The following is a 23,660-nucleotide window of genomic DNA, read 5'->3' as shown; positions in this document are numbered from 1 at the left end:
CTGGGCCTGCACTCTCTGCTGGATGCCTGGAAATGGTATGAGGATGTGTGACCCAAAGGCACAACAGGGGCCTCACAAGCTTTGCTGAGAGCATGAAGGAGCAAGTGACTGGCAATCTCTTTGTACCTGTGCCAAGGGGTCTTGACATTTAGTGAGTGCCAAGAGCATTCCCCTGCACCACTTCCTCTGTACTTGGTGTTGAGGATGAACCTCAGGAAGGCAGGGAAAGAGGCCAGCTGCTCATACAGGTCTCCTGTTGGGTTCCAGGTTTCTTCCTCAACCTCCCCCTACACATCCCTCCCTTCCCCCACCACCCCGAGACAAGGTTTCTTTGTGTAGTTTTGGAGCCTGTCCTGGACTAGCTCTGTAGCCCAGGCTGGCCTTGAATTCACAGAGATCCGCCTGGCTCTGCCTCCCAGGCGTGCGCTGCCGCCGCCACCACCACCGGGCTTGTTCTAGGTGTATCATCAGGCACTTTGTGGATGGTTCTTGTGCTATCCTTACTGAGCCCTGTAACACAAGTAGGGTCAACTCCATTTTACAGGTAAGGACAGAGACCCCATGAGGGTTACGTGGCTTGGTCAGGTCTTTTTGGCAGGTGAGGGACAAGCACTCTCAGGCCCAGACCACACTCTGCACCCCATCTATCCCTGTTTCCAAGGGGACTGAGATAAAAACAGTGAGGACTTTTGACTGGTCCCCAGCTTTGGGATTCCCCACTCTACACACGGTCCCCATGGCACCACTTACTCTCGATCCCCTTGGCAGGGCCACGAATGCCAGGCCCCACTCCAGGAGCCTCACATGACAGAAGAAAGGGCAACGACAGTGGGCTCACTGTCCCGGATCCCCATCCTGGAGCAGTGTTCTAGTTTCTTTTCGGCTGTGAGCAAACAGCTTAGTTTTCTTCAGCTCATAATTCCAGATCCAATCCGTCATCGAGTGAACTCAAGGCAGGATCAAGCAGGAGCCCGAAGGCAAGGTTTCTCACTCCTTCCCATGGCATCACCTCTGACCAAGGGCCTCATTTCGCAGCTGAAGAAGTGCAGCAGGCACCATGGGAGGTGCTGTTTCCTGGCTCACTTGCTCACAGGCTCAGGCTCAGCTAGCTTCCTTAGACAGCCTAGGACCACCTGCCCAGGGAATGGTGCCTCCCATGATGGGTGGGCTAGCCTGTACCAATTAACAATCAAGACAGTCTCCCACAGACATGGACACAGGCGAGTATGATCTAGGCGCTTCTTCAGTTGAGGCTCTCTGGACAGGGACTACCACCTCCGGGACCTTGTCCTAGAAATTTGGACTTCCCGTGGGCCTCATCTGAGGCTGTTCCCAAATTGAGACAAATGTAACCCCTGAACTCTCAGAGAAGTTCCCGACAGCCCACTGGCTAGGGAGGAGGCTCTCAGAATCCAACACCCCTCCTGCTTACTAGGATCTTTCCCAGATGAGCCCCTCATTTGCTGTGTGGCCTCAGACCAGTGGCTAACCCTCTCTGGGCCTAGTTTCTGGCTGAGAGCTATAGGCTCAGCCCCAGCTCAGCCCTACATGACAGCCGCTCTGCCTGTGCGTCTGTCTGGCTCAGTTCCAGACAGTAGCACAGCAGGGCTGTCACATGCTGATCCACGTGACAAGCGGCGGCTGGGGGCTCCATCCCACGCAGAAGACAGGGCCCTCAGTGGCCCCTCGGCCCTACACCTATCCCAGCTAATTGAATCCTGCAGGGCTGGCAGCGGGGCGTGGGCCTGCGGGCCTCTCTTACCCTCCCAGGTAGGTTGGGGAGCTGGGTGAGGCGGTGAGGAGCATCTCCTAGGTGCAAGGTCGGCACAGAGGCCCTGGCCAGCAGCCTCCAGGCTCGTTCAGGGCACCTGTGGGGAAGGAATGCATGGTGACCCCGGGGCAGAGGTACAAAGGATGTCTCTTTCTCACACACACACATACATGTAACCCAATCGCCAGCCTGTCTGCCCCCAGCAGCTGCTCAGGATCATCCCCCTTTGTGCTGGCTCCCACAGGTGTCCCTGGGGTGGAGCCAGGCTCAGCTCTGCACCGGCAGAGGAGCAGGACCCCAGGGGCCACCTCAGCAATACACAGTATCCTGATGGCTGTCTGAGGTTGGCAGGCAGAGGGGGTGTCTCTGGGGAGAAACACATCCTCAGTTCTACAGTCGCAGCCTTCCATGCAGATCCTACGTGGCCAAGACCCGACCCCTCACAGGACCCCATTTCCTCATTGTAAAACACGAGGTTTGAGGGTGATGAGTTTGTGAGTGGGCTGCAGCTGGAGGTAGATTGGGGGTCACAGGAAGGCCGAGGCCTGGGACACAGCTGGCAGAGGGCCTAGTCCTGAGACTGTATTTCTGGACTCTGGGTCTGACCTCTTAGCAGATAGGGAAACTGAGACTCAGCATAGACAAGGCTGGGTGGAGGTGTTCAGCCTTTCTTAATATTCCAGGCCGCTGGCTCCCACCTTCACATTCAAATTCCCAGGCTCTCCTCCTAGGGCTGAGAACACACCCATCTCAGCCTCCCCTCTCCCTCCTTACTCACTCTCCCACTCAGTGCTCAGAACTGCTGTGTGACCCTGATGAAAGCCACCCTTCTCTGGACCCTGCCTCCTTTTTCTGTGGTCTGAGAGAATCTCCAGGCCTCTACAAGATAGATGTTGTGGGCAGCTTCCACCAGGCCTGGAGCCAAGGTCAGGCACTAGGCCAGGGTGGCCCCGCCCCAGGGGCAGGCATTGTTGGACCTTGCATAAAGGCGGGGTGCCGGGCTGGCTGGACAGCCAGGAAGAAGGGCAGCTTGGCGGGGCCTCAGGTACTGTATCCTAGGGAGACGGGAGTGGGTCTGCTGTTGATCTGTCCTGGCTGGGATCTAGCCTAGCTACTCTGGGGTACCCGGCTCCCTATCTTGTTTGGCAACTGTTGGCTTCACACACAGGCAGCCTGCGTCTTTCAGGCCTCCTCTGCCTGCAGCCTGGGGAGAAAGGGGAAGGAAGATACTGAGGGGGAGGGCTGAGGAGCTCGGAGTACAGGGCTCAGCTGGCTTCTTGAGTCTGCACTGCGCTCCACAGCCCTTCTCCTCCTCCCGGGGGACTCATCCTGTGAGGGATGAGGGGCACAGCTGCCACGGGAGAGGACGTGGTCTCTGACCCCTGAAGTCCATTCAGGCACTGGTTCTAAAGCACTAACTACCAAACAAGCCTGGCTAGTTGGGGGCACTCCAAGGATCTTAGGAAAGACTCCTCAGCAACAGACTTTGTCAGAGCCCAGTGAAAGACAGGCAGGCACCTGCTGTGTCTGGGGAGGAGGGGTCTTGTGGTTCCAAGGACTTCATCTTCTAGCAGCTTATCGATGGGAGGGCAGGCTCCGTCTCCAGGCCCAGGAATATCTTGGTCCCAGCTCCCTAGGGACCATGGATAGGAGAAGCTGCTGCCCAAAGCTCTGGGCAGTCTCCTGGAACCCAGGGCCAAAGCCACACATAGGCCACAATTAGGAGATTAAAGCAGGACCCCCTTTGGTTTCAGGGCCTGGGGGGTCTAGCACCCCCACCCCTGGCAGTCCTGATGGAGGTCTCTAAGCCTTGAGATTACGCTTTCATTGAGATCCCAACCCTCTCAAATCCCACACTGGGTTAAGGTTTCCTTGGGCCCTTATCCTGGGGTCCTCCTCCCCCAGCCCCTCTGGTGCCATCTATCACTAAGTGCTTCTGGGGGCCATGCCTGGACCAAGCCTTTCTAAACCTCTTCTGCCTTTGAGTTTCCCCAGCAACAAGCATATGGGTGGCACCAAGAGCTGACCCATTATACTAATGAAAAACTGAGCCAAAGAGCCCAAGAAACCTGCGTGAGGTCTTCTAGCCAGTAAACGAGCTGCTAGGATTTGTGTCCAGGTCACGGAGCCCCTGACCACAGAGGCCTGTGGTGTGGTTGAGGAAACTGAGGCAGGAAGGTTGAGGGACTGGGCTGAGTTTTCCTGCACAGAAGCCCAGTGGGGTAGAAGAGAGCAGGCACCAGCCAGAGGGAAAGTGCTTTAGCTGGACCCTTCCAAGGGCACAAGGCAGGGCCCTTGCATAGCAGCTCATTCTCTGGGTGATGGAGTACCGGCCTCAGTGCTCACTCCTTCCCCTCTTCTCTAGTTTCCAGGCTCACCCTGCAGCCCTGGACATCCACAGCAAGTGCCCAGGCTACCACAGTCAGCACCAGTTTGTTTGTGGGGACACTTATGTAGCCCAGGCTGACCCTAAACTCTTTGACCTTTCTGCCTCCACTTCCCAAGGGATCAGATTCAGTCCCTCCTGCATGCTAGACAAGCTCTCTACCGACAGAGCTACATCTCCAGCCCCTAGCTAGTAATTTTTAAATTTTTATTTATTTTTGTTTGTTTGTTTTAGAGACAGGGTTTCACTGTAGCCCTGGCTGTCCCAGAATTCACTCTGTAGACCAGGCCGGCCTAGAATTTACAGAGGTCTACCTGTCTGCCTCCTGAGTGCTGGGATTCAAGGCGGGCGACACCCCACCCAGCATTTTTGTGTGTTTTTCAAAGCATTTGTTTATGATGTGGGGTGGTGCATGCCATGGCGTGCATGTGGAGGACAGAGGACAACTTTGTGGAGCTCTTCTTTCCTTCCACCTTTATTGGGTTCTAGAGAGAAAACTCAGGCCATCCAGCTCGCATAGCAATCTCCTTTACCCCCTAAGCCATCTTGCCAGCCCAGAATTTTGTTGTTGTTGTGGTTTTGTTTTTTTGTTTTTTTTGTTTTTTTGACACAGGGTTTCATGTAGCCTTGGTTCATATGGAATTTGCTAGAACTCATATGCCTTTCTACTGCTAGGACTGAAGGCATGGCCCACCATGCCAGGCTGATTATTACTTTTAGAGGGATCCCCAGATCCCTAGTCCTACTCAGGCCCCGGGGAAATACAAAGGACATAGAAACTCCCACTCCATCCTCAGGAAGACCCCCTGGCTCACCAGCTGAGCCCCAGGCTTGGACAGGACAGCATGGTGGGGATCAGTAGGAATGATGGGATTGAGGGATGGAGACCCCAACAGATTGGCTTTCTGTGCTCATGGGACTCTTCTCTTCCTGGTGGACAAGTATTGTCCTTCTGGTCCTGAATCTGCAGCTCACAACCAAGGACTGTCTGTTCCTCTCCTCACTTTCCGGCTGCCCTGTTCTCATGCTCCAGGAACGGGGAGACTGAGGCAGGCAGCCTTCTGTGCCTCTGGGCTGAGGTTTTCCAAGGTGAAGGAGCTGGGTGTCCTCAGGCTGGCTCCTTGTCCTCTCTGTGCCTCTGTTGAAGAACAGTCCCCTTGCTGTTGGGTTTAAAGGAGTAAGGGCAGATATCCTTACATACTTCTCCAGGACGGGATGTACCTGCGGAGGGAGGGTGGGGTCCAGGAGTTACATAAGAATCCCCTAGTGTATGTCCACTGTGACTCCCAGTTCCCTTGTGATGTCTTAGGCTAAGACTCTGATCCCAGGAGGCAGATGGCCTTAGCTCCTCTGCTTAATCAGGTCCAGTCTGGCTTTCTAGCCCCTAGTGGGCACACCCTCAGGTTTCCCTCCACAGTGACCAACCCTGAAGGGGCATTGTGGGCCAGGTGCTGCACAGTCCTGCAAGGGGAGGTGTGTGTACCTCTGCTATAGTGAGTTGGCATCAGCGTTGCTAGGAGCACTTCTAGAATGTTCTGTATAGACCCCACCCACAGGGCTCCCTTGCCCACAAGCCAATGTTTGGTAGCATGCTTTACATTTTTGTGGGCTCTGAAGAGACTCCAGTGAGCAGGGCATTAGGAAGGGGGGAACCGTTGGTGTCAATTTTTTCTTTTCTCATGGGTACGTGCGCTCACATGTGTGTGGGGTCACTGTGTGGGGATGCACATGTTTGTATGTACGTGTAAGGAGGCCTGAGGTTGATGTTTGGAACCTTTCCCCAGTGCTTCCCACTTTCATTCCCTTTGAGTCAGGGTCTCTCAGTCAAACCCCAGAGCTTGCCAATATGAGAAGTCTCACTAGCCAGCTTGCTCCAGGGAGTCCTGTCTCTGTTTTCCAAGGCTGGAATTGTGAGGAGCTCACATACCCTCTAGCATTTACTTGGGCCTGGGGATCTGAACTCTCGCTTGCAGAGCAGACCTTTAACCACAGAATGTCCGTCCACCTCTGCTGGTGACTCATGGGCTGCTGGTCTCCCTGTGCCTTCTGGGAACAATGGCAAATGCTTTGTACAGCAGTCTGCTCAGATCTTCCTGCAAACCAGGGCTTCACCTCCTGTCACAGCAAGGAAACTGAGGCAGGACAGGAGAGTCTGTGCCCAAAGTCTCACAACTAGTAGGAGCAGAGCCCTGAGACACACAATGACATGCTGAGGATGAGACAATGCTCTCTCCAAGCTTCCAGCTTGTCTTTTTGTAGCCTGGGCCCAGGAGGCCTGGAGGGTCAACATTGGACCCTGGGCACAGCCTCTGGGGTGGCTTATTGCTCCAGATCACTCCACAAAGGCCTCCAGACAGACAGACAGCTGCCTGACACTGGCAAAGCATCGGTGCCCACCTGGGCCCAGAAGCAGAAGGCAAGGCCTCATCTTCACAAAGCCAGGCATGGCACTATGTGTCTATAACCCCAGCACTCGGGAGATGTAAACAGGAGGACCCAGAGTTCAAGGCCATCATAGCTACATAGTGTGTGTAAGGACCACCTGTCACACATTCAACCAGGGGGACAAAAAACACCAGGGACTGGAGAGATGATTGAGCACATAAAGTCCTTGCCACTCAAGCAAGGGGACCAGTGTTCAAATCCCTGGCACCCACACAAGAGCTGGTGGGTGTGACAGCTGCCTGGAATTCCAGGCAGAGTAGTAGATCCCCAGAGCAAACTGTCTGGCTAGTTTCCCTTTAGCACTTTTTATTTTATTATATGTATGTGTGAGTGCATGTGCCTGCAGAGGCCAGAGGTGTCAGATCCCCTGGAGCTAAAGTCACAGCTGGTTGTGGGCCACCTGATGTGGCTGCTGGGATTTGAACTCAGGCCCTCTAGAAGAGCAGCATGTGCTCTTAACTGCTGAGTTCACATCTCCAGCCCTAGATTGGTCTTAGCTGTGAACTTGGTGTTCGGTTTAGAGACTGACTTAATAATGAGGTGGAGCATGTTTGAGGACCCAGATTTAACCTTGGGCCTGCATGGACACGGGAACACACATACATACATACGCACATGAACATCACACACAGAGGCACATGCAAGAAAAAACAATTTAAACACAAACTAACAACAACAAACCCCTACAACTCCAGCAACTACCTTTTTGCCACTGGGAAGTTTGGGGCACTGAGCCCCAAGAAATGAGTTAAATAGGCAAAGTGGAGTTGGCCTCCTGGTACCATGGGAGGGGACAATTGGTAAAGGAGGTAGGTGGAGGGTAACTAGGCATCCTGTGGTGTCTGTCAGTACAGAGCCAAGCTGAACAAGGGGCCACTGTGAGAGTACATGAAAGAGCATCGGTATGGGCTGCAGGTACACTGAGACCTGAAGTCAGACAGCGGAGGAGGAAAGGGTCCCCAACCTGTCCTTGGTACCAGGCCAAGAAGTAAATGCGTCACAGGCTCCTCTGATGAGCCTCGTGTAAACAGGCGTGAGCCCGGGGGAATATCAGGCCCCTTCCCGGTCTTCCAGTCCCGGCTGGTGACTCCCACCTGGCTCTCCTCCACCTTCTCTTGTGGTCCAGCGGGCTTCACTGCTGAGGTGAGCAGGAGGGCCTCTGGGAAGCCATTCTTCTCTTTGCTGAGCGTCTGCCCGAGGTCACCCCAGGTCTCTGAGCTGCCACCAGCCAGCCTGGCTCCTCATGCAATCCCGAGTTGTGGTGGCTGCCGTGGTGTCCCTCGCTATATCCTATTCCTGTCCACTCTGCTCAGGCCAGGTAGGGAGAAGGGTAGCCCCTGGGAGGGCACTAGAGCAGGAGGGGCCCTGGGTCAGAACTAACTTCACCAAAGCAGCAGAGCCCCGGCTCCCCTGCCCAGCCTTATCAAGCTCATCCCTTCTGTGGTCCACCTGGCAAAGGGAGGAATGCCTTTTGTGTCTGGCCGTGTCCTATAAGGACAGTCTCAGAGGCCACTCTTGTCACCAATGGAGTTGTCCAAGGGAGGCCCTGGGTGGGCAGGGGCTGGGGGCTGTTACAAAGGTGAGGGCAGCCGCCCGGTTCACACCTCGCACTGTCCTGCAGGATGGACTCCTTTGAGGACAGGTTGCATCAGCTGCGGGAGACCTTCAACACAGGGCGGACGCGGCCGGCTGAGTTCCGGGCTGCGCAGCTGCAAGGCCTGGGCCGCTTCCTTCAAGACAACAAACAGCAGCTGCAGGAGGCGCTGGCCCAGGACCTGCGCAAGGTGCGTGGAGCAGGGACAGTGGGGGAGGGGGGTGTGTGCCCCCTCCCCCCTACGCGCCCCTTGTCAGCAAGGGCGGTACAGCTGGGACAAGGGCCACACACAGCCCAGCCACATCCTCCAGGAAGCCCATGGGACCCCAGCTCCTTTCATGAGCCACAGGTGACTGTTGGCCCCCATCCCTCTGTCCCCTGTCTACTCCGCAGCTCTTTATGGAAAACTTGGTATGTGTTTGGTACTGGTACCAGGATAGGCTCTGGGAACACACAGAGAGCAAAGTCCTGGTGTCTACAGAGCTGACCTCTGCCGGGGAAAAGGGTGGTGACAATATGACAGCAAATCCATGCTGTGCGTGTGGCCTGGTAACATGCCAGGTCCAGACATTCCAGTGTTAAGTCAGGGTTTGTATATGGGGGACAACGAAGGTTTTTCTGAGAAGGGGGGCCTCAGAACAGAGTCAGAAAATAGAAGGAGGAAAGAGCTGCATTGGATGGAGTGGCCCAGCAGCATATGCATAGGTCCTGAGGCTTGAGCTTAGTGTGTCTGTAGTTGAGGAGCTGCAGAGCCCAGAGTGGCTGGAGAGAGAGACAGACAGAGAGATATGGAAGAGAAGGCCTGAGGAAGTGGGCCACACCCTGGATGACTTGGGTCTCACTTGGCACTATGAACATCACAGTCTCTATACCTTGGAGGTTCTGGAGTTCCCTCCCAATTCCAGCAGCAGCCATACAGGGTCTCCCAGTCCCTCCAAGGAACTGACCCAGTGAGTTCCTCTTCTCTTTATCCTCTGCGGTTACCCTAGAGACTCCCCCAGTCTGATGGGCTCTCCTGGGACTGACTCCTGCAGCTTCTCACCAGCCCCGCCCAGCACCCAGGAGACCCGACCTTTCCCCTTCAGCTCAGGTTCCACCTCTGCTTTCTCATCCGACTCCAGAAACCTGGACCTTACAAAGGAGGCAGTGGCCCAGAAAATTCAGCCTGGTGCCTCCCTCTGATCCGGCCAGGCTACTCATGTCTCCACCCTCGGCAGGTGGCATCTGCCCAGTGCCGTGGTCATTCTCTCCTCTGGCCCTAGCATTCCTGCTGGATAGTCACAGGCAGTTATCCCCAGAGGAGGCTTCAGAGAAGGCAGTTTCTGGACCAGAGACACACAGCCAGGAACACATCCCCTTATGTTACATGGCACATCCCCTCATGTTGCATGGCACATCCCCTCATGTTGCATGGCACATCCCCTCATGTTGCATGACACATCCCCTCATATTGCATGGCACGTCCCCTTATATTGCATGGCACGTCCCCTTATATTGCATGGCACGTCCCCTTATATTGCATGGCACGTCCCCTTATATTGCATGGCACGTCCCCTTATATTGCATGGCACGTCCCCTTATATTACATGGCACGTCCCCTTCCCCCTTATATTGCATGGCACGTCCCCTTATATTACATGGCACATTCCCTTATATTGCATGGCACATCCCCTTATATTGCATGGCACATCCCCTTATATTGCATGGCATATCCCCTTATATTACATGGCACATCCCCTTATATTGCATGGCACATCTCTTGTATGGTCTTCCTGGCACTCTGCACCACATCTGTGGCCTCCATCTTCTGCTGTTACCCAGGGGAGCTTGTATTTCTTTCTTTCTTTCTTTCTTTCTTTCTTTCTTTCTTTCTTTCTTTCTTTCTTTCTTTCTTTCGTTTGTTTGTTTTTTGTTTTGTTTTTTTTCAAGACAGGGTGTCCCTGTGTAGCCTTGAGCCTTTCCTGGAACTCGCTTTGGAGACCAGGCTGGCCTCGAACTCACAAAGATCCGCCTGGCTCTGCCTCCAGAGTGCTGGAATTAAAGGCGTGTGCCACCACCGCCCGGCTGAGAGCTTGTATTTATTTCAATGGGCACAATTCAGCCTGGCTCTGGCACCCTGGAGTTCGGAGCAGAGCACACAGCTTGCAGAAGTCAGAAGCATGGTCCTGGTTTTTTTGGTTTGGTTTAGTTTTGAGATAGGTTCTCAAACTTATTATGAAACCAAGAATGACCTTGGTCCTGCTGCTTCTGCCTCCTCAGTGCTAGGTGTATGCCATCAGGCCCAGTTTGTGTGTGGCTAGGGATGGAACCCAGAGTTTTGTATATGCTAGACAATCTCTCTGCTGGTTGAGTCACATCCCCAGCCCTGGGTCCCATTGATTTTTGTATTCTTACTTCTCCCCTGGGCACTTGGTACTGTCCACCTGGGCTGTGGAAAATGGGACCACTGACCAAGGAGAATCATGCCTTGTGCTCTCTGCACTCCCTGCTAAGCAAAAGCAGAGCAAGCCCCAGCCAGCTTTTATACCAGCTAGGATCTCTTCTATATTCTGCCTCCAGGTGCCCAGGGCTCCCTGGAGTAGGTGAATGAATGAATGAGTGAATGAATGAAAGGATAAAGAGATGCAGGACCTTTGGGAAGGAAGCTGTACTCTCCCCACACTCCAGCTATTTGCTGCTTTGGGGTTCCCTAGGAATCAGCCCTGACCCTCATTCCTTTCTGTAGTCAGCTTTTGAGTCGGAAGTATCTGAGATTGCCATCAGCCAGGCTGAGGTGGACCTGGCCCTCAGGAACCTGCGGTCGTGGATGAAGGATGAGAAAGTGTCCAAGAATCTGGTAAGTTTGTGGAGGGGGTAAGGGTGGCAGTTGGGCTTTGGGAACTGTTTGCTCCCACAGTGTGGTTCCACAGAGCCTCACTGCTCACCCCTGGCCCAGGCCACACAGCTGGACTCAGCATTCATCCGGAAGGAGCCCTTCGGCCTGGTGCTCATCATTGTGCCCTGGAATTACCCCTTGAACCTGACTCTTGTGCCGCTGGTGGGGGCCATTGCTGCAGGTGAGACCTCCACCTTCCCAGAGTCCTACTCACTGGAGAACACAGGGATACCTAGGAAACCAGAAAATGAAAACAGGGGAGCTGGCACTCTGCTCCCAGGCAGCCCCTGGCTGGGGTCTATCCATCACTTCTGTCTCTTCATCTGAGAGTTAGTGTGGCCAGCACATACCCTGCATGGCTGCCTCTCCTAGCATTCCCTCTGTGCTGACTGCAGGGAACTGCGTGGTACTCAAGCCCTCGGAGACCAGCAAGGCCATTGAGAAGATCCTGGCTGAGGTCCTGCCCCGCTATCTGGACCAGGTAATAGGGATAGTTGAGGCCTAGGGCTGGGCAGCTCCTGGGAGGGGTAAGGCAGGGACATGGCCCAACCTCAGGAGGGCCTTCAGTGTGTGGGAGTGTATTTGAGGGTGTGTGTGCTTGTTTGTGTGTATGTGTGTGCACATACGTTTATGTGTAAGTGGAGACCAGAGCTCAACCCCTGGTGGTTCTTGGAAATGTTCACCCCGTGTTTTAAGACAAGGTCTCTCACTGGTTCCTGGGACTGGAGATTTTGGCTAGACTAGTTGACCAGTGAGTCTCTGGGATCTGTCCTTCCCTTCTGCCTAGTATTGGAACTAGAGGTGCCTGCCGTCACATGCAGCTTTTCCGTGGGTCCTCAGGATCGAACTCATGGGCTCACGCTTGCACCTTCACTAGAGTCACCTCTCCAGTCTTTGTCTCTTCTATTTTTTTTTCTTTTTTCTTTTCCCCAAAGCTGAGGACAGAACCCAGGGCCTTGTGCTTGCTAGGCAAGCGCTCTACCACTGAGCTAAATCTCCAACCCCTATTTTTTTTTAAAGATTTATTTATTCATTATGTATACAGCGCTCTGCATGCACACATCCCTGCAGGCCAGAAGAGGGCGCCAGATCTCATTACAGACGGTTGTCAGCCACCACGTGGTTGCTGGGAATTGAACTCAGGACCTTTGGAAGAACAGCCAGTGCTCTTAACCTCTGAGCCATCTCCCCAGCCCCCATCTCTTCTATTTTTTTTTTTAAACAGGGCCTCACTCTGTAGCCAAGGCAAGCCTCAAGCTCATTGAGATCCTCCTGCCTCAGCTTCTTGAGAGCTGAATTACAAGAATGAGTTGCTATGCTTGGCTAGGGATACCTCTTCTGAGTTCCATGGCCCTGGCTACATCACTACCCCTCACCTTCAGTTTCCCTTCTAGGAGTTAGCCAGGGCAGTCTGTCCCCTGGGGGCCCATAACTGGCCCTAGCTTCATTCTTGCCCTAAGACTGCAGTGTTCCGCCCCCAGGATGTTCTCAGGAAAGATCATCCAAGCCTGGGTGAAGCAAGATGCGTGGGCTCCATGCAGGCTGGACCACCCCTAAACTCGGAAGCTGGGTCTGAGGACCTTTCTTTCCCCACAGAGCTGCTTTGCCGTGGTGCTGGGTGGGCCTCAGGAGACTGCACAGCTGCTGGAACACAGGTTCGACCACATCTTCTTTACAGGTAAGGTTCAGGGGTGGCTCCAGCCTCCAGACCCTTAGGGAAGACAGACTCCCATGTCCACAACCACCAACCACCTCCCCACCTCAACCCTGAGTCAAAAGTCCACCCATTCCAAGCTCCTGCTGCACTAGACCCTGACAGCAGACCCCATGACCTCCTGAGAGCAGACCTCATGGCCTCCCTTCAGCCCTGACAGCAGGCCCTGTGATCTCCTTTCAGCCCTGACAAGTAAGAGGCTGCCTTGGGGTGCTGAAGGGCAGCAGTACCCGACCCAGGGTTGCCCAACTGGCCAGGAAAGGATTTGCACCCAAGCTCTTAGTGAGACTAGCTCCCAGAGGTCACCTGCCATTGTACTACCATGTCCCAGATCCCAGGCATCTGCTTCAAGGGACCAGGATGATAAAAATGGTAGAAGTAAGCCAGGCAGTGGAGGCGGCGCACACCTGTAATCCCAGCACTCGGGAGGCAGAGGCAGACGGATCTCTGTGAGTTTGAGGCCAGCCTGGTCTCCAAAGCGAGTGCCAGGAAAGGCACAAAGCTACACAGAGAAACCATGTCTTGAAAAACCAAAATAAAATAAAATAAAAATAAAAATAAAAGGTAGAAGTAGTGGGCAGTGCCTAAGTGGGCCTGAGCCTAAGCTGGCTGGCTTGACTGGCATAGCTGGGCTCTGGACTTTTCTCTAGACCTTGCCTCAAGCCTAGGAAAGGCCCAGCTGGGGACAGGGAAGGCTGCTGAAGCAAAGGTAGATTGGTCTTCCTTGTGGGGAAAAGCAAGTCTCTTAGTAAGCAAGGCAGGAGGCAGGGGAGTGCCATCAAAGACACCTCTATACCCTCAGCCCTGGTGGCACTTAGGTTTGGTTCTCAGGGCAAGGTGCAAAGGTAAGGCCAAGGCCAAGGCCAGCTTTCAGGCCAACAGACCTGACCGGGATCTCACTGCAAGGTCCCATGACTAATCTAGCCTGTTCTCATCTGAGGCAATTCAAAGCACAGGTCTGTTCAGAAAACAAGGTCCTTTATCACATGGTCCTTAGGAAGTGTTCATCAGCTCATCCTCCTGAGACCAGAGCATCTTCGTTGAGTACATAGACTGTATGTCAGAAGCTGCATGTTCTGGATTCCTTTTTTTTTTTTTTTTTTTTTTTTTTGAGACAGGGGTTCTATGTGCAGCCCTGGCTGTCTTGGAACTTGCTCTGTACACCAGACTGGCCTCAAACTCACAGAGATCTGTCTGCCCCTACCCCTCTGAGTGCTGGGATTCTGGAGTCTTTTATCTGTGTTTGAGGTGCTGGGAATCAACCCCAGACTTCATACATGCCAGGCAAGTGCTTTCTCTACCACTGAGCCATTCTCTCAGCCCTTGGATGCTGCTCTTGTTTGGGTTTGTCTTATTTTTTTCCAAACAAGATCTCATGTAACCCAGGCTGGCCTCAAACTCACTACGTAGCTGAGGATGACCCTCAACTCCTGACACTTTTGCCTCTACCTCCTGAGTGCAGGAAGTATGGGAGTGTACCACCATGGCTGGATCAGCCACTGTTGGAGACAGGATCTCACAGTGTAGGGCAGGCTGGCATTGAACTTGAGGTTATCTACCTCAGCTCTCTGAGCACTGAGATCACAGGCAAGTGTCCCTGTGGAGTTTGAACTGAGGCGAGAAGAAACAAGGAATGGGAGAACTATGGTGTGGCAGGCCAGGGCTGGGACAACCTGAAGGATGAGTGGAGGGGGGCAGAGGGAGGGGGACATGGGGAGGAGCCTACAGACCAGGAACTCTGGGAAGGAGTTTGTGAGGCAGAGAGGAGGGATGAGCACCAGACAGGCCCAACTGGACTATGGCCTTAGAGGACAAGGCAGAGGACACCAGAGGTTTCAGGGGGTGGAGAGGTGGTTAATACTATGACAGATTGGCGTATAAGCTGCAAGGTGGGACAGAAGTGAATACAGCTAGGAGCTGAGGGGCTCTATTGGGAGGGGGTCATGGAGTCTGACTCACTGCTGGGAGTGTAGGATAAATTCTTTTGGAGTCCCTGTGCAGGGACTCACTTAGCCACTCCACCCACTTAGCCAGTTCACTAATGAGTCACTCTAGGCCCTTTCCATGTACCCAGGGAACACTTATGTAGGCAAGATCGTCATGGCCGCTGCTGCCAAACACCTGACGCCCATCACCCTGGAGCTGGGGGGTAAGAACCCCTGCTATGTGGATGACGACTGTGACCCCCAGACCGTGGCCAACCGTGTGGCCTGGTTCCGCTACTTCAATGCTGGCCAGACCTGTGTGGCCCCCGATTACATCCTGTGTAGCCAGGAGATGCAGGAGCGGCTGGTGCCTGCCCTGCAGAACGCCATCACACGTTTCTATGGAGACAACCCACAGACCTCCCCTAACCTGGGCAGAATCATCAACCAGAAACATTTCCAGCGTCTCCAGGGACTGCTGGGCTGTGGCCGTGTGGCCATTGGTGGCCAGAGCGATGAGGCAGAACGCTACATTGGTGAGTCTCTTTTCCTAACCTGGGCTTTTCAGACCTTTGCAAGCTGGAGGGGCCCACGCTGGACTTCAAGTCTCAGCCTATGGTGACTCCTCTGTCTTACCTCTGGAGCCCGGCCTGAGTACACAGCTCTGGGGGCCCAGCTCCACAGCAACACATCGCTGTGACTCTGAGCCTCTGACTCCTCAAACTCAGGACTCACTGAGCTACGACCCCACTGTAGAGGTTCAGAGTATGGCTTGAATTTCTGTTCTAGCTTTTGTTGTTCTGTGAGCCTCCAGCCCCCAAGCCTGAGGTCCTAGGAAGTCAGACCCTGGGACTCTCTGCATGGGGCACAGGCTGTCCTTATTGGGGCCCTCGCTCTGGACATGTCTTGCCTATGGGTGAGGCTGAGTTGTCCTTGTATTACAGCACCCACAGTGTTAGTGGACGTGCAGGAGACAGAGCCTGTGATGCAGGAGGAGATCTTTGGGCCCATCCTGCCTATGGTGACCGTGAAGAACCTGGATGAGGCCATTGATTTCATCAACCGGCGCGAGAAGCCGCTGGCACTGTATGCCTTCTCCAAGAGAAGCCAGGTGGGATGGGGTGCAGGCAGTGGGCTGTGGGAGGGTGGCAACAGCGCAGTATAAATGTAATGACACCTGGCCATATTTGATTCTGAGGAATCAAACCCAATGCTTCCTGCACACTAGACAAAATCTACCAAATTGGGCTGGAGAGATGGCTTAGTGGTTAAGAGCACTGGCTGCTCTTGTAGAGGACCCAGGTTTGGTTCCCAGCACCACCTGATGGTTCACAATGATCTGTAACTCCAATTCCAGGGGATCTGATGCCCTCTTCTGACTTCCTCAAGCACCAGGCACATACGTGGTACACATACATGCATGCAGGCAAAACATACACATAAAATAAGTACCTGTACCCACTGGGCCATCTCATCAGTCCTGTTTTTGAGGCAGGGTCTCAAACAGCTCAGGCGAGCCCGAGGATTACCTTGAACTCCTGGCCCTGCTGCCTCCACCGGTGTAGTTCAGGCAACACTCCCTACCATACCTGACACTGTGGTTTAACTACCTACCCCGGCCGCCATTCTGTCCTGGCCTGCTCTGTGACCACTTCCTCCATTGTTCTACATGAGTGTGGACTCTGCTGGGACCATCTCAGCCATTCCTCTGTGGAACCTTTAGAAAACACAACACAAGCCAGGGGTGGTGGTGGTGGTGGTGCATGCCTTTAATCCCACTGCTCGAGGCAGAAGCAGGTCGATCTCTGAGTTCAAGGCCAGCCTGGTCAACAGAGCAAGTTCCAGGACAGCCAGGGCTACACAGAGAAACAGATGTCTTGAAAAACAACACAAAAGAAATCACAACACAGCCCTTTTGGCAGTGAGGCCAACTGTCCCTCCAAGTCTCTCGAACCCAGTGCTGGTCCTAAGCCAGGCTGTCTTCCAGCTGCTCATCCTCTAGTGTGACTGTTCTTGGCAGTCTCAGGCTGAGGCAATGCTGCTCCCTCCCTGGTGGGATCCACTTCACCAGACAAGGCCCAACTGAGAGCTGCCCTCACCGGACAGCAATGAATTAAGTAGAGCAAACCCACCTCCTTCCCCTCCGGCCTTCTCAGACATGCAGGCTGCAGGAGAACCCTTCAGGAACTCAGGCAAGGCCAATCTTAGGCTGCCGAGTCCAAACCTGGCCTTAGCTTCCCAAACTCTCTCCACAAAGCCACTCCCATCCTCCTCCCTACTCTCCTGAAAGCTGTCACCATAAGACTCACCTCATGTCCCACTCTGCCTTTTCCTAGGTGACACCAGGTCTCGTGACTTCTCTTGGGTTTGTGTCTCGACCCCCTGCCAGGGTCACATACATACACCCAGAGAACATGTCCCTAGGGTGGAGTCTGTGAGTCTGTTCCATTGGGCCTATCTTGGACCTCAGGCCCTTACTGAAACAAGGTACAACCAGATGTTTTACAAGTTCCTCTTTCTCTCCCAGGTGATTAAACAGGTCCTGGCGCGGACCAGCAGCGGGGGCTTCTGCGGGAACGATGGCTTCATGCACATGACCCTGTCCAGCCTTCCTTTTGGAGGAGTGGGTAGGTGGCAGCACAGCTCCGCCCTCCTGGGCTGCTCCACAGCTGCATCCCCGCCCTGCTGCTTGAGCACGCTAACCGCAGAACATGCAGCCCACTCTCAGTGCAGCACACACGGGAGGAAGCCCCTCTCCAAAGACCATGTCCATCTAGCCTGCCTCCCACCTCCCTACAGCTGTGGGGGAACCCTCCAGGTGTGCAGCACTTAAACATGTGGGTGAAAAGACTCTAGTTGCCCCCAGCCACGGAGCTCCCCGACTTCTTCCCAGTCTTTAGCCATTTGTCCACACACACACAGTCCTGGTGCCTTCAACTCCATGGTAGGGCCAGATGACGCTCCTTCAGGTCCCTGTGAACCCAACTCTGCACATCTCTGCCTCCAGGAGGCCTGGGATGCGGAAATGTCCCACTCCACACACAACTCCAAGCTTCACAGCTGTATCCCAGCAAGCCCTGCAGGCATGTGACTCAATGTGACTCAGGCAGCCGCTTCTTCTTTGAGCCTGCTTCCTCACTGAAAGCACTCTGGTCCTTCCACCTGGTCATACTCAGTATCGGAGTGACAGCATGGTCTGTCCTGTGCTGGTCTTGCCCTGGAGCCCTGCTCATATTCCCCTCTTAGTCTGCTGTGTCAGTTACTGAGGTTGGCCCTGACATGTCACCCACCTTCAAGGCTGAGTTGTCCCCAAGCCTGAGTCCCCCACCCACACTCTATCTGGCTGATTCCACATTCCTCTGGCTTCACCCATTCCAACAAGCTTCATTACTCCCAACTCCATCCAGGTCATGTTGCCTGGACTTCCTGAGCTGAGTCCTTCTCTCTCCCTAGACACTAGAAAAGACCCGGGTTTGAAGATGTCTACCACAGCCCTAGGGACCACTGTCAAAGTCTCTTGTCCAAAGGGACATACCTGTTTAGGACAGGGCTGGGATTCAACTTTGGGTAGCCTGGCTGGAGAGTTCATGCCCTTGACCTCAGTTTGCCTGTCCCACACCGAAACCTGGCATACTGGTCTGGCGGCAGGTTCAAGGCTCTATCCATAATGTCTTATGATTAGCTCAATGAACGAACAGGGAGAGAGAGGCTGAGACAGCCCACCTGTCAGAGCAAAGTCTATGTGATGTCCCCTCAGCTGGCCACTAAGGACCTAAACCCCATGTTCTGTGCCGCCCACAGGATCGAGCGGGATGGGCAGGTATCACGGCAAGTTCTCCTTCGACACCTTCTCCCACCAGCGTGCCTGTCTGCTGCGCAGCCCCGGGATGGAGAAAATCAATGACCTTCGTTACCCGCCCTACTCCAGGAGAAACCTCAGGGTGCTCCTGGTGGCCATGGAGGAGAGAAACTGCAGCTGCACACTGCTGTGAGGGGAACTGGGACCACACGGAGCCCTCCCTGGGACACAGCTGCTAGGGCCCAGGCCACAGAGCAGGGTGCTCAGCCCTCCTCCTTCTGGGGCTTCCCTTTGGGGGCCTTTGACTGTTCCGACTGGTATAGGCTGAGGGTGGGAATGTGAGAAGCGGCGTTGTGACTGTCTCCTCCAGTGCTCACCATGGAATCAGGAAGAAAACAGGCACTTCTGAACTACCCACCTTCTTGTGGATGGTGTCCGAGGGAAGCAGCGGTGTCTGGCACAGGCCAATCCTGTGATGAGGCATGTCTGGGTCCTCTGAGCCTCGGTGTTCTAGCTGTACAATGAGGTTGAATTAACGACCTGTGGTCGCCGGGAGTATTAAAGGAGGAGGGCTGACCCCAAGTCCAGGTGTCTTGTCTCTTTTTGGAGCGAGGTGTTGCCTCCATGTTAAAGGCTAAGATCCCTCCCTCAACGACTCCTCGCCCATCCTCCCCATCCTACTCAGGGCTGAAACATGCCAGCCACTAAACTGCTCAAACCCAAATTTTTGACATTCTGTCTCCTCTCCCGGACTGGTGTTTGATCAAGTCAACATGTCCTTCCTGGCCTGCCGGACTCCACAGCGCCAGCTGAGACACCACCTCCTAAAGGAAGCCTTCCCTGACCGCTCCAAACAAGACATGCAGATTGCCTCATGGCTCTCTAGTCACAGGGGCAGAGTTATGAAAGTCCTGCTACCCGCGGCTGTTATGAGAACCAGATGAAGCCTTGTGACTGCGCTCTGGCGCCGAGTAGCGGTTGCCACCTTTACAATATTCAAATGGTCACACCGCCATGCCCCACCCACCGGGAGGGGCCCAAAGTCCCAAACCACGCCCAGGAAGTCCCGCCTCGGAAGTCTCGCGTATTAGCCTCTCCGATCCAATATGGCAGCTCCCTACAAAACTTCAAGCGCCTGTTCCCATCAGCCAATCAGACAAAAATGTAACTCTGGCCCCGCCTCCTGCAGCCGCACCACAGGCCAATCAGGCCACAGCAGGCAAGGACATCGGGGGGAAAAAAATAAAAAAGGCCTGAGTAGCCCGCCAATGGCAGCATCCCGAAGTTAGGCTCCGCCTCCCGGCTGAACCGCAGCGGGGCTAGGGAAGGAGCCGGCGCGCCTCAAGGTGGGTGTCCAGGGCAAGGCGGCGAAGGCAGGGCCTGGGTGGCGTGACGACGGGGTTGAACGTGGTGTCACCGCTCACGCCGCCAAGTCTGGGATCTGGCGGGTCGGCTTGGGACCTGTGGCCTCTGCGTCCTTCCGTGAGCTGTAGGGCCGGGAAGCTTGTACCCTCGGGCGCATGCGCTGCCATGCCGGATGCCTTCTGCGTTCGTAGGGTCAGAGGTCAAGGGGAAGGTCTGAGAGAAAGTGGTAGGTTGGGCTCCAGGATTGCCCGGGGTCACGGGCCGAGAATTGGCAGACCCGCTAGAGGTCAAAGGTCCCAGGAGGGGCTCTTGGAGCTGCGTTGGTAAAGTGCCAGGCTCTCCGCCAACATCCCCGTCACTGCATACATCCCGAGTTTTCGGGACCCTCCCTCCCTGTATCGAAGGCGAGATGCCTGAGGCCAGGGGACATCAGTTGCCCAAGGTCACTAGGCAGGCTGGGCAGAGTTCCAGCAGGTCCTTGGGTTGGGAACTTGGCCCTGAGGATTATTTAAACCGTTAAGGTTTTTCTGCAGGTGACTTCTGGGTTCCTGTCCTGGTTCCAATGCCGTTAACTTTGGGGCAGTCAATGTCAGGATGACAGCTTGTGACATCTGGCATGAAGCCTGGCTCAGAGTTAACTCAGTATACTGCCGTGGTGTTCAGGGTGTTTTGGTGTGAACGACATATGAGAAGTAGAGGGGGGAATGGATTAAATAAGCTCCTTAGGAGCTACAATAGAAGGAACTTGGGGTGCCAGGTCAGGTGAGTCTTGGCAGAGTGAGGCCAGCTTGAGGGTTGGGGTGCTGGTCTCAACTGGGATGGTGTGTGAGAGGGTCCCGAGGGGGGCAGATTTAGACCCTCATCTCCCTTCCTCTCCATGCTCCAGATGTACCGTCTGACCTCAGTCATGCTGCCACGGGCCTTGGCCCAGGCCATTCACACAGGTAGGACCAGGGAGCCTTTCCTGGGGTCAGGGGAGCCAAGCTTTCGGGCCTGAAGTCACAGCAACAGAGTTTCACCCCTCTCCTTGCAGGACATTTCAATGGCCGAAGCCTCCATAGCAGTGCAGTGGCAGCAACCTACAGTGAGTACGGGATGGTGTCTTCTGACTTAGGCTTTCCTGATCGTGGTCACACCCAGGGAAACTGCTTTGCCAGGGCCCTTCTGCGAGCTCTAGTTTCCACCCTGAACATAAAGGTGGTGATCAAGAGATGTGACTCACGGGCATTGTGGTGGCATTGGAGGAGGGAGGCGTGTGCTGGAGAGGAGCTGCTAGGCCCACTAGGGGGACCCAGGCCCCTACACCCTCGAACTTGAAAAGCTTTGCTTGGGGGCTCTTTGGGTTACCTGGGCAGAAAGGGAACCAGCAAAGCTTCCCAGGGCTGCAGACTGACTTCCCTGGGCCCTCACTAAGAGCCCACCGCCCACCTCCTGCACCTAGAACTGAGAGTTGGGCCTCATCTTCCAGAGCCAGAGTCCTTACCCTCCCATCGTGACTTCTTGCAGAGTATGTGAATGTATCGAAGTTAGAGATGGACATGAAGTCCGTGACTGACCGTGCAGCTCGGACTCTGATGTGGACAGAACTCATCCGAGGTGGGTGCCGGGGGTGGGGGGGTGGGGGGGAGGTGGGGGGGGAGGTGGGAGTCCGGCATGGATGTGCTGGGGAGGAGAGCAGCCCCTTGCCAGCTCTGTGCTGCTCACAGGACTGGGCATGACCCTGAGCTACCTCTTTCGGGAGCCCGCCACCATCAACTACCCATTTGAGAAGGGCCCACTGAGTCCACGCTTCCGTGGGGAACACGCCTTGCGCCGCTACCCATCCGGGGAGGAACGCTGCATCGCCTGCAAGCTCTGTGAGGCCGTCTGTCCTGCCCAGGTGCGCTCTAAATCCACCCTACCTCAATACACATCCCGGGAAGGTCCCTTTTGGTTTTCCTTTTAAGACAGGCTAACTGGTTATTCCCAGCTGGCCTAGAACTCCCCGTGTAGACTAGGCTGCACTTGAGCTCACAGAGATCTGCCTGCTTCTTCTGCCTCTGGAGTCCTGATAAAGACATGCACTGCCACAACCCCTGGCGAAAGTCCTCACCATGATCCTGTGAGTGGGACACTGAGTTCTTGATGTCAGGTGCCGAGTCAGGAAGCCAGTGGCAGCCTCCATCCCAAGAGGACCATGTCGCATACCACCCCAGGAGTCAGTAGATCGTGTAACATTTGGGCTTAGGAGCCACGGAGTAGTTTCAGGAGTCCTATCTGTGTGCCCATCCTGGATTTGAGCCGAGGACATGCAGCCAAGGCTCCCGTCCCCAGTGGCTGCTCATCAGGGCCTTGGCTTTTGACTGCTCATGGGTGCTGTGTGGAACACTGCAGTTAGGGCTGTTTGTGGAAACAGGAAGATGCAGAGGTGGCTTTGCTGTGCCTAGCAGGAGCCCTGCAGGGGCAGCCTTGAGACCTGCCATGCCTGGCCCCTGGGAGTGCCCCTGGGAGCGCCTCAAGATCAGCAGTGGCAGCAGGGATGGCTTGTAGGCCGTGTGCACTCTGCAAGACAGGCTCATTGCTCGTGTCCTCCTCCAACTGCATCAGCAGCCGGTGCAGATCTTCGCAACACAAGAGGATGTGCCTCCTGAGGCTCCCCTGGACAGTGAGCGGGACACACGGGAGTGCCAAGTCCCTCCTTACTCTTGGCTGGCACACAGCTGTCCCCCAGAAACCATCAGTTACGGACACACCTTCAGGTTTGGTCTGGGTCACTCATTACTGTGCGACCTCAGGAAATCCTTCCTCCCGTCCGAGTCTTAATTTTCTCCAACAAATGGGGATTCTCAGAAAGGTTGTTCAACATGACAGTCACTGGGCACTTACTGTCCCAGGAGACCTCTTAGGGTCACAGGTTTTCTTGTTGGTTTTTAGAAACAGGGTTTCTCTGTGTTACAGCACTGGCTGTCCTGGAACTCTCTTTGTAGGCCAGGCTGAGTTTGAACTCACTGAGATCCACCTGCCTCTGCCTCTGCCTCTACCTCCCAACTCCTGGGATTAAAGACGTGTGCCACCACCGCCCGGCCACAGGTTCTCAAGGATCAAAGCAGATCATAGCCCTTTCCTTGTGAGACAGGAGGGTCCCCTGGGCAAGTGCTGAGCAAAAACCTGGCAGAGGCCAATGGGGCCATGTGAGAGGTGGCTCCTCTGGAGGGCCGAGAGTGGTCTGAGGATGTGGGGCATCCATGCAGACCCCCAGGGGCCATTGAGCTGTGAGGGGAAGGGCCAGGAGGTGCCTGCCAGTGTGGCAGTGACCTGTGGCCACTCCCTCAGGCCATCACCATCGAGGCTGAGCCAAGAGCTGACGGCAGCCGCCGGACTACACGCTATGACATCGACATGACCAAGTGTATCTACTGCGGTTTCTGCCAGGAGGCCTGCCCTGTTGACGCCATTGTGGAGGTGAGTGGGTCAGGGTGAGGTGGCTATCACAGAGGTTCCTGGGAGGGGGTTGCCTTGCTGACTGTCCACCCTCTTGCAGGGCCCCAACTTTGAGTTCTCCACCGAGACACATGAGGAGTTGCTGTACAACAAGGAGAAGTTGCTGAATAATGGGGACAAGTGGGAGGCTGAGATCTCCGCCAACATCCAGGCTGACTACCTGTACCGGTGACCTGGCCACTTGGCTCGGTCCTGTAGCCCCTGCTGCCCATAAAGAAGCTGGACCCTACAACTGCCTAGTGTGTTGTATCTGTTTGCTCAAATGGAACCCACCCCACACAGCCTGGAGCCTGGGCCTTCCTCTGA

At 54.9% G+C, this 23,660-nt stretch overlaps 2 protein-coding genes across 7 annotated transcripts; both read left to right on the top strand.

Moving 5' to 3' along the window:
* Positions 1-1,625: 1,625 nt before the first annotated feature.
* Positions 1,626-19,108, top strand: Aldh3b1 (aldehyde dehydrogenase 3 family member B1). 2 transcript variants are annotated; one of them, XM_036200848.1, is made up of 10 exons: positions 1,626-1,770; positions 8,224-8,386; positions 10,922-11,032; positions 11,132-11,252; positions 11,467-11,552; positions 12,668-12,749; positions 14,860-15,246; positions 15,655-15,821; positions 17,238-17,337; positions 18,512-19,108. In XM_036200848.1, exons 2-10 carry the CDS (start codon positions 8,225-8,227, stop codon positions 18,700-18,702), a joined length of 1,407 nt encoding a protein of 468 aa, XP_036056741.1. In that variant the 5' UTR covers positions 1,626-1,770; position 8,224; the 3' UTR covers positions 18,703-19,108. The 2 variants fall into 2 exon arrangements, with proteins under 2 accessions (XP_036056741.1, XP_036056731.1); XM_036200838.1 differs by lacking the exon at positions 1,626-1,770 and adding an exon at positions 2,737-2,816.
* A 673-nt stretch (positions 19,109-19,781) lies between these two features.
* Positions 19,782-23,588, top strand: Ndufs8 (NADH:ubiquinone oxidoreductase core subunit S8). 5 transcript variants are annotated; one of them, XM_036200860.1, is made up of 7 exons: positions 19,782-19,855; positions 20,761-20,818; positions 20,908-20,958; positions 21,381-21,470; positions 21,581-21,753; positions 23,187-23,315; positions 23,395-23,588. In XM_036200860.1, exons 2-7 carry the CDS (start codon positions 20,761-20,763, stop codon positions 23,524-23,526), a joined length of 633 nt encoding a protein of 210 aa, XP_036056753.1. In that variant the 5' UTR covers positions 19,782-19,855; the 3' UTR covers positions 23,527-23,588. The 5 variants fall into 5 exon arrangements, with proteins under 5 accessions (XP_036056753.1, XP_036056763.1, XP_036056788.1 ...); XM_036200870.1 differs by having other exon boundaries at positions 19,800-20,100; XM_036200895.1 differs by lacking the exon at positions 19,782-19,855 and adding an exon at positions 19,880-19,991.
* Positions 23,589-23,660: the final 72 nt, after the last annotated feature.

Source organism: Onychomys torridus, chromosome 1, assembly GCF_903995425.1.
Source record: "Onychomys torridus chromosome 1, mOncTor1.1, whole genome shotgun sequence".
Taxonomy (NCBI): Eukaryota; Metazoa; Chordata; class Mammalia; order Rodentia; family Cricetidae; genus Onychomys; species Onychomys torridus.
Note: the sequence above shows the minus strand (reverse complement) of the source record. Positions and strands in the feature narration are given on the sequence as shown.

What these genes read in the sequence shown, in the direction of transcription:
- Aldh3b1 (XM_036200848.1), top strand. Translation starts at nt 8,225, where the DNA reads ATGGACTCCTTTGAGGACAGGTTGCATCAGCTGCGGGAGACCTTCAAC. An exon ending in TGGCCCAGGACCTGCGCAAG is followed by an intron (nt 8,387 to 10,921) that starts GTGCGTGGAGCA and finishes TCCTTTCTGTAG; the next exon opens with TCAGCTTTTGAGTCGGAAGT. An exon ending in AGAAAGTGTCCAAGAATCTG is followed by an intron (nt 11,033 to 11,131) that starts GTAAGTTTGTGG and finishes CCCCTGGCCCAG; the next exon opens with GCCACACAGCTGGACTCAGC.
- Ndufs8 (XM_036200860.1), top strand. Translation starts at nt 20,761, where the DNA reads ATGTACCGTCTGACCTCAGTCATGCTGCCACGGGCCTTGGCCCAGGCC. An exon ending in GTGGACAGAACTCATCCGAG is followed by an intron (nt 21,471 to 21,580) that starts GTGGGTGCCGGG and finishes TGCTGCTCACAG; the next exon opens with GACTGGGCATGACCCTGAGC. An exon ending in CTGTTGACGCCATTGTGGAG is followed by an intron (nt 23,316 to 23,394) that starts GTGAGTGGGTCA and finishes ACCCTCTTGCAG; the next exon opens with GGCCCCAACTTTGAGTTCTC.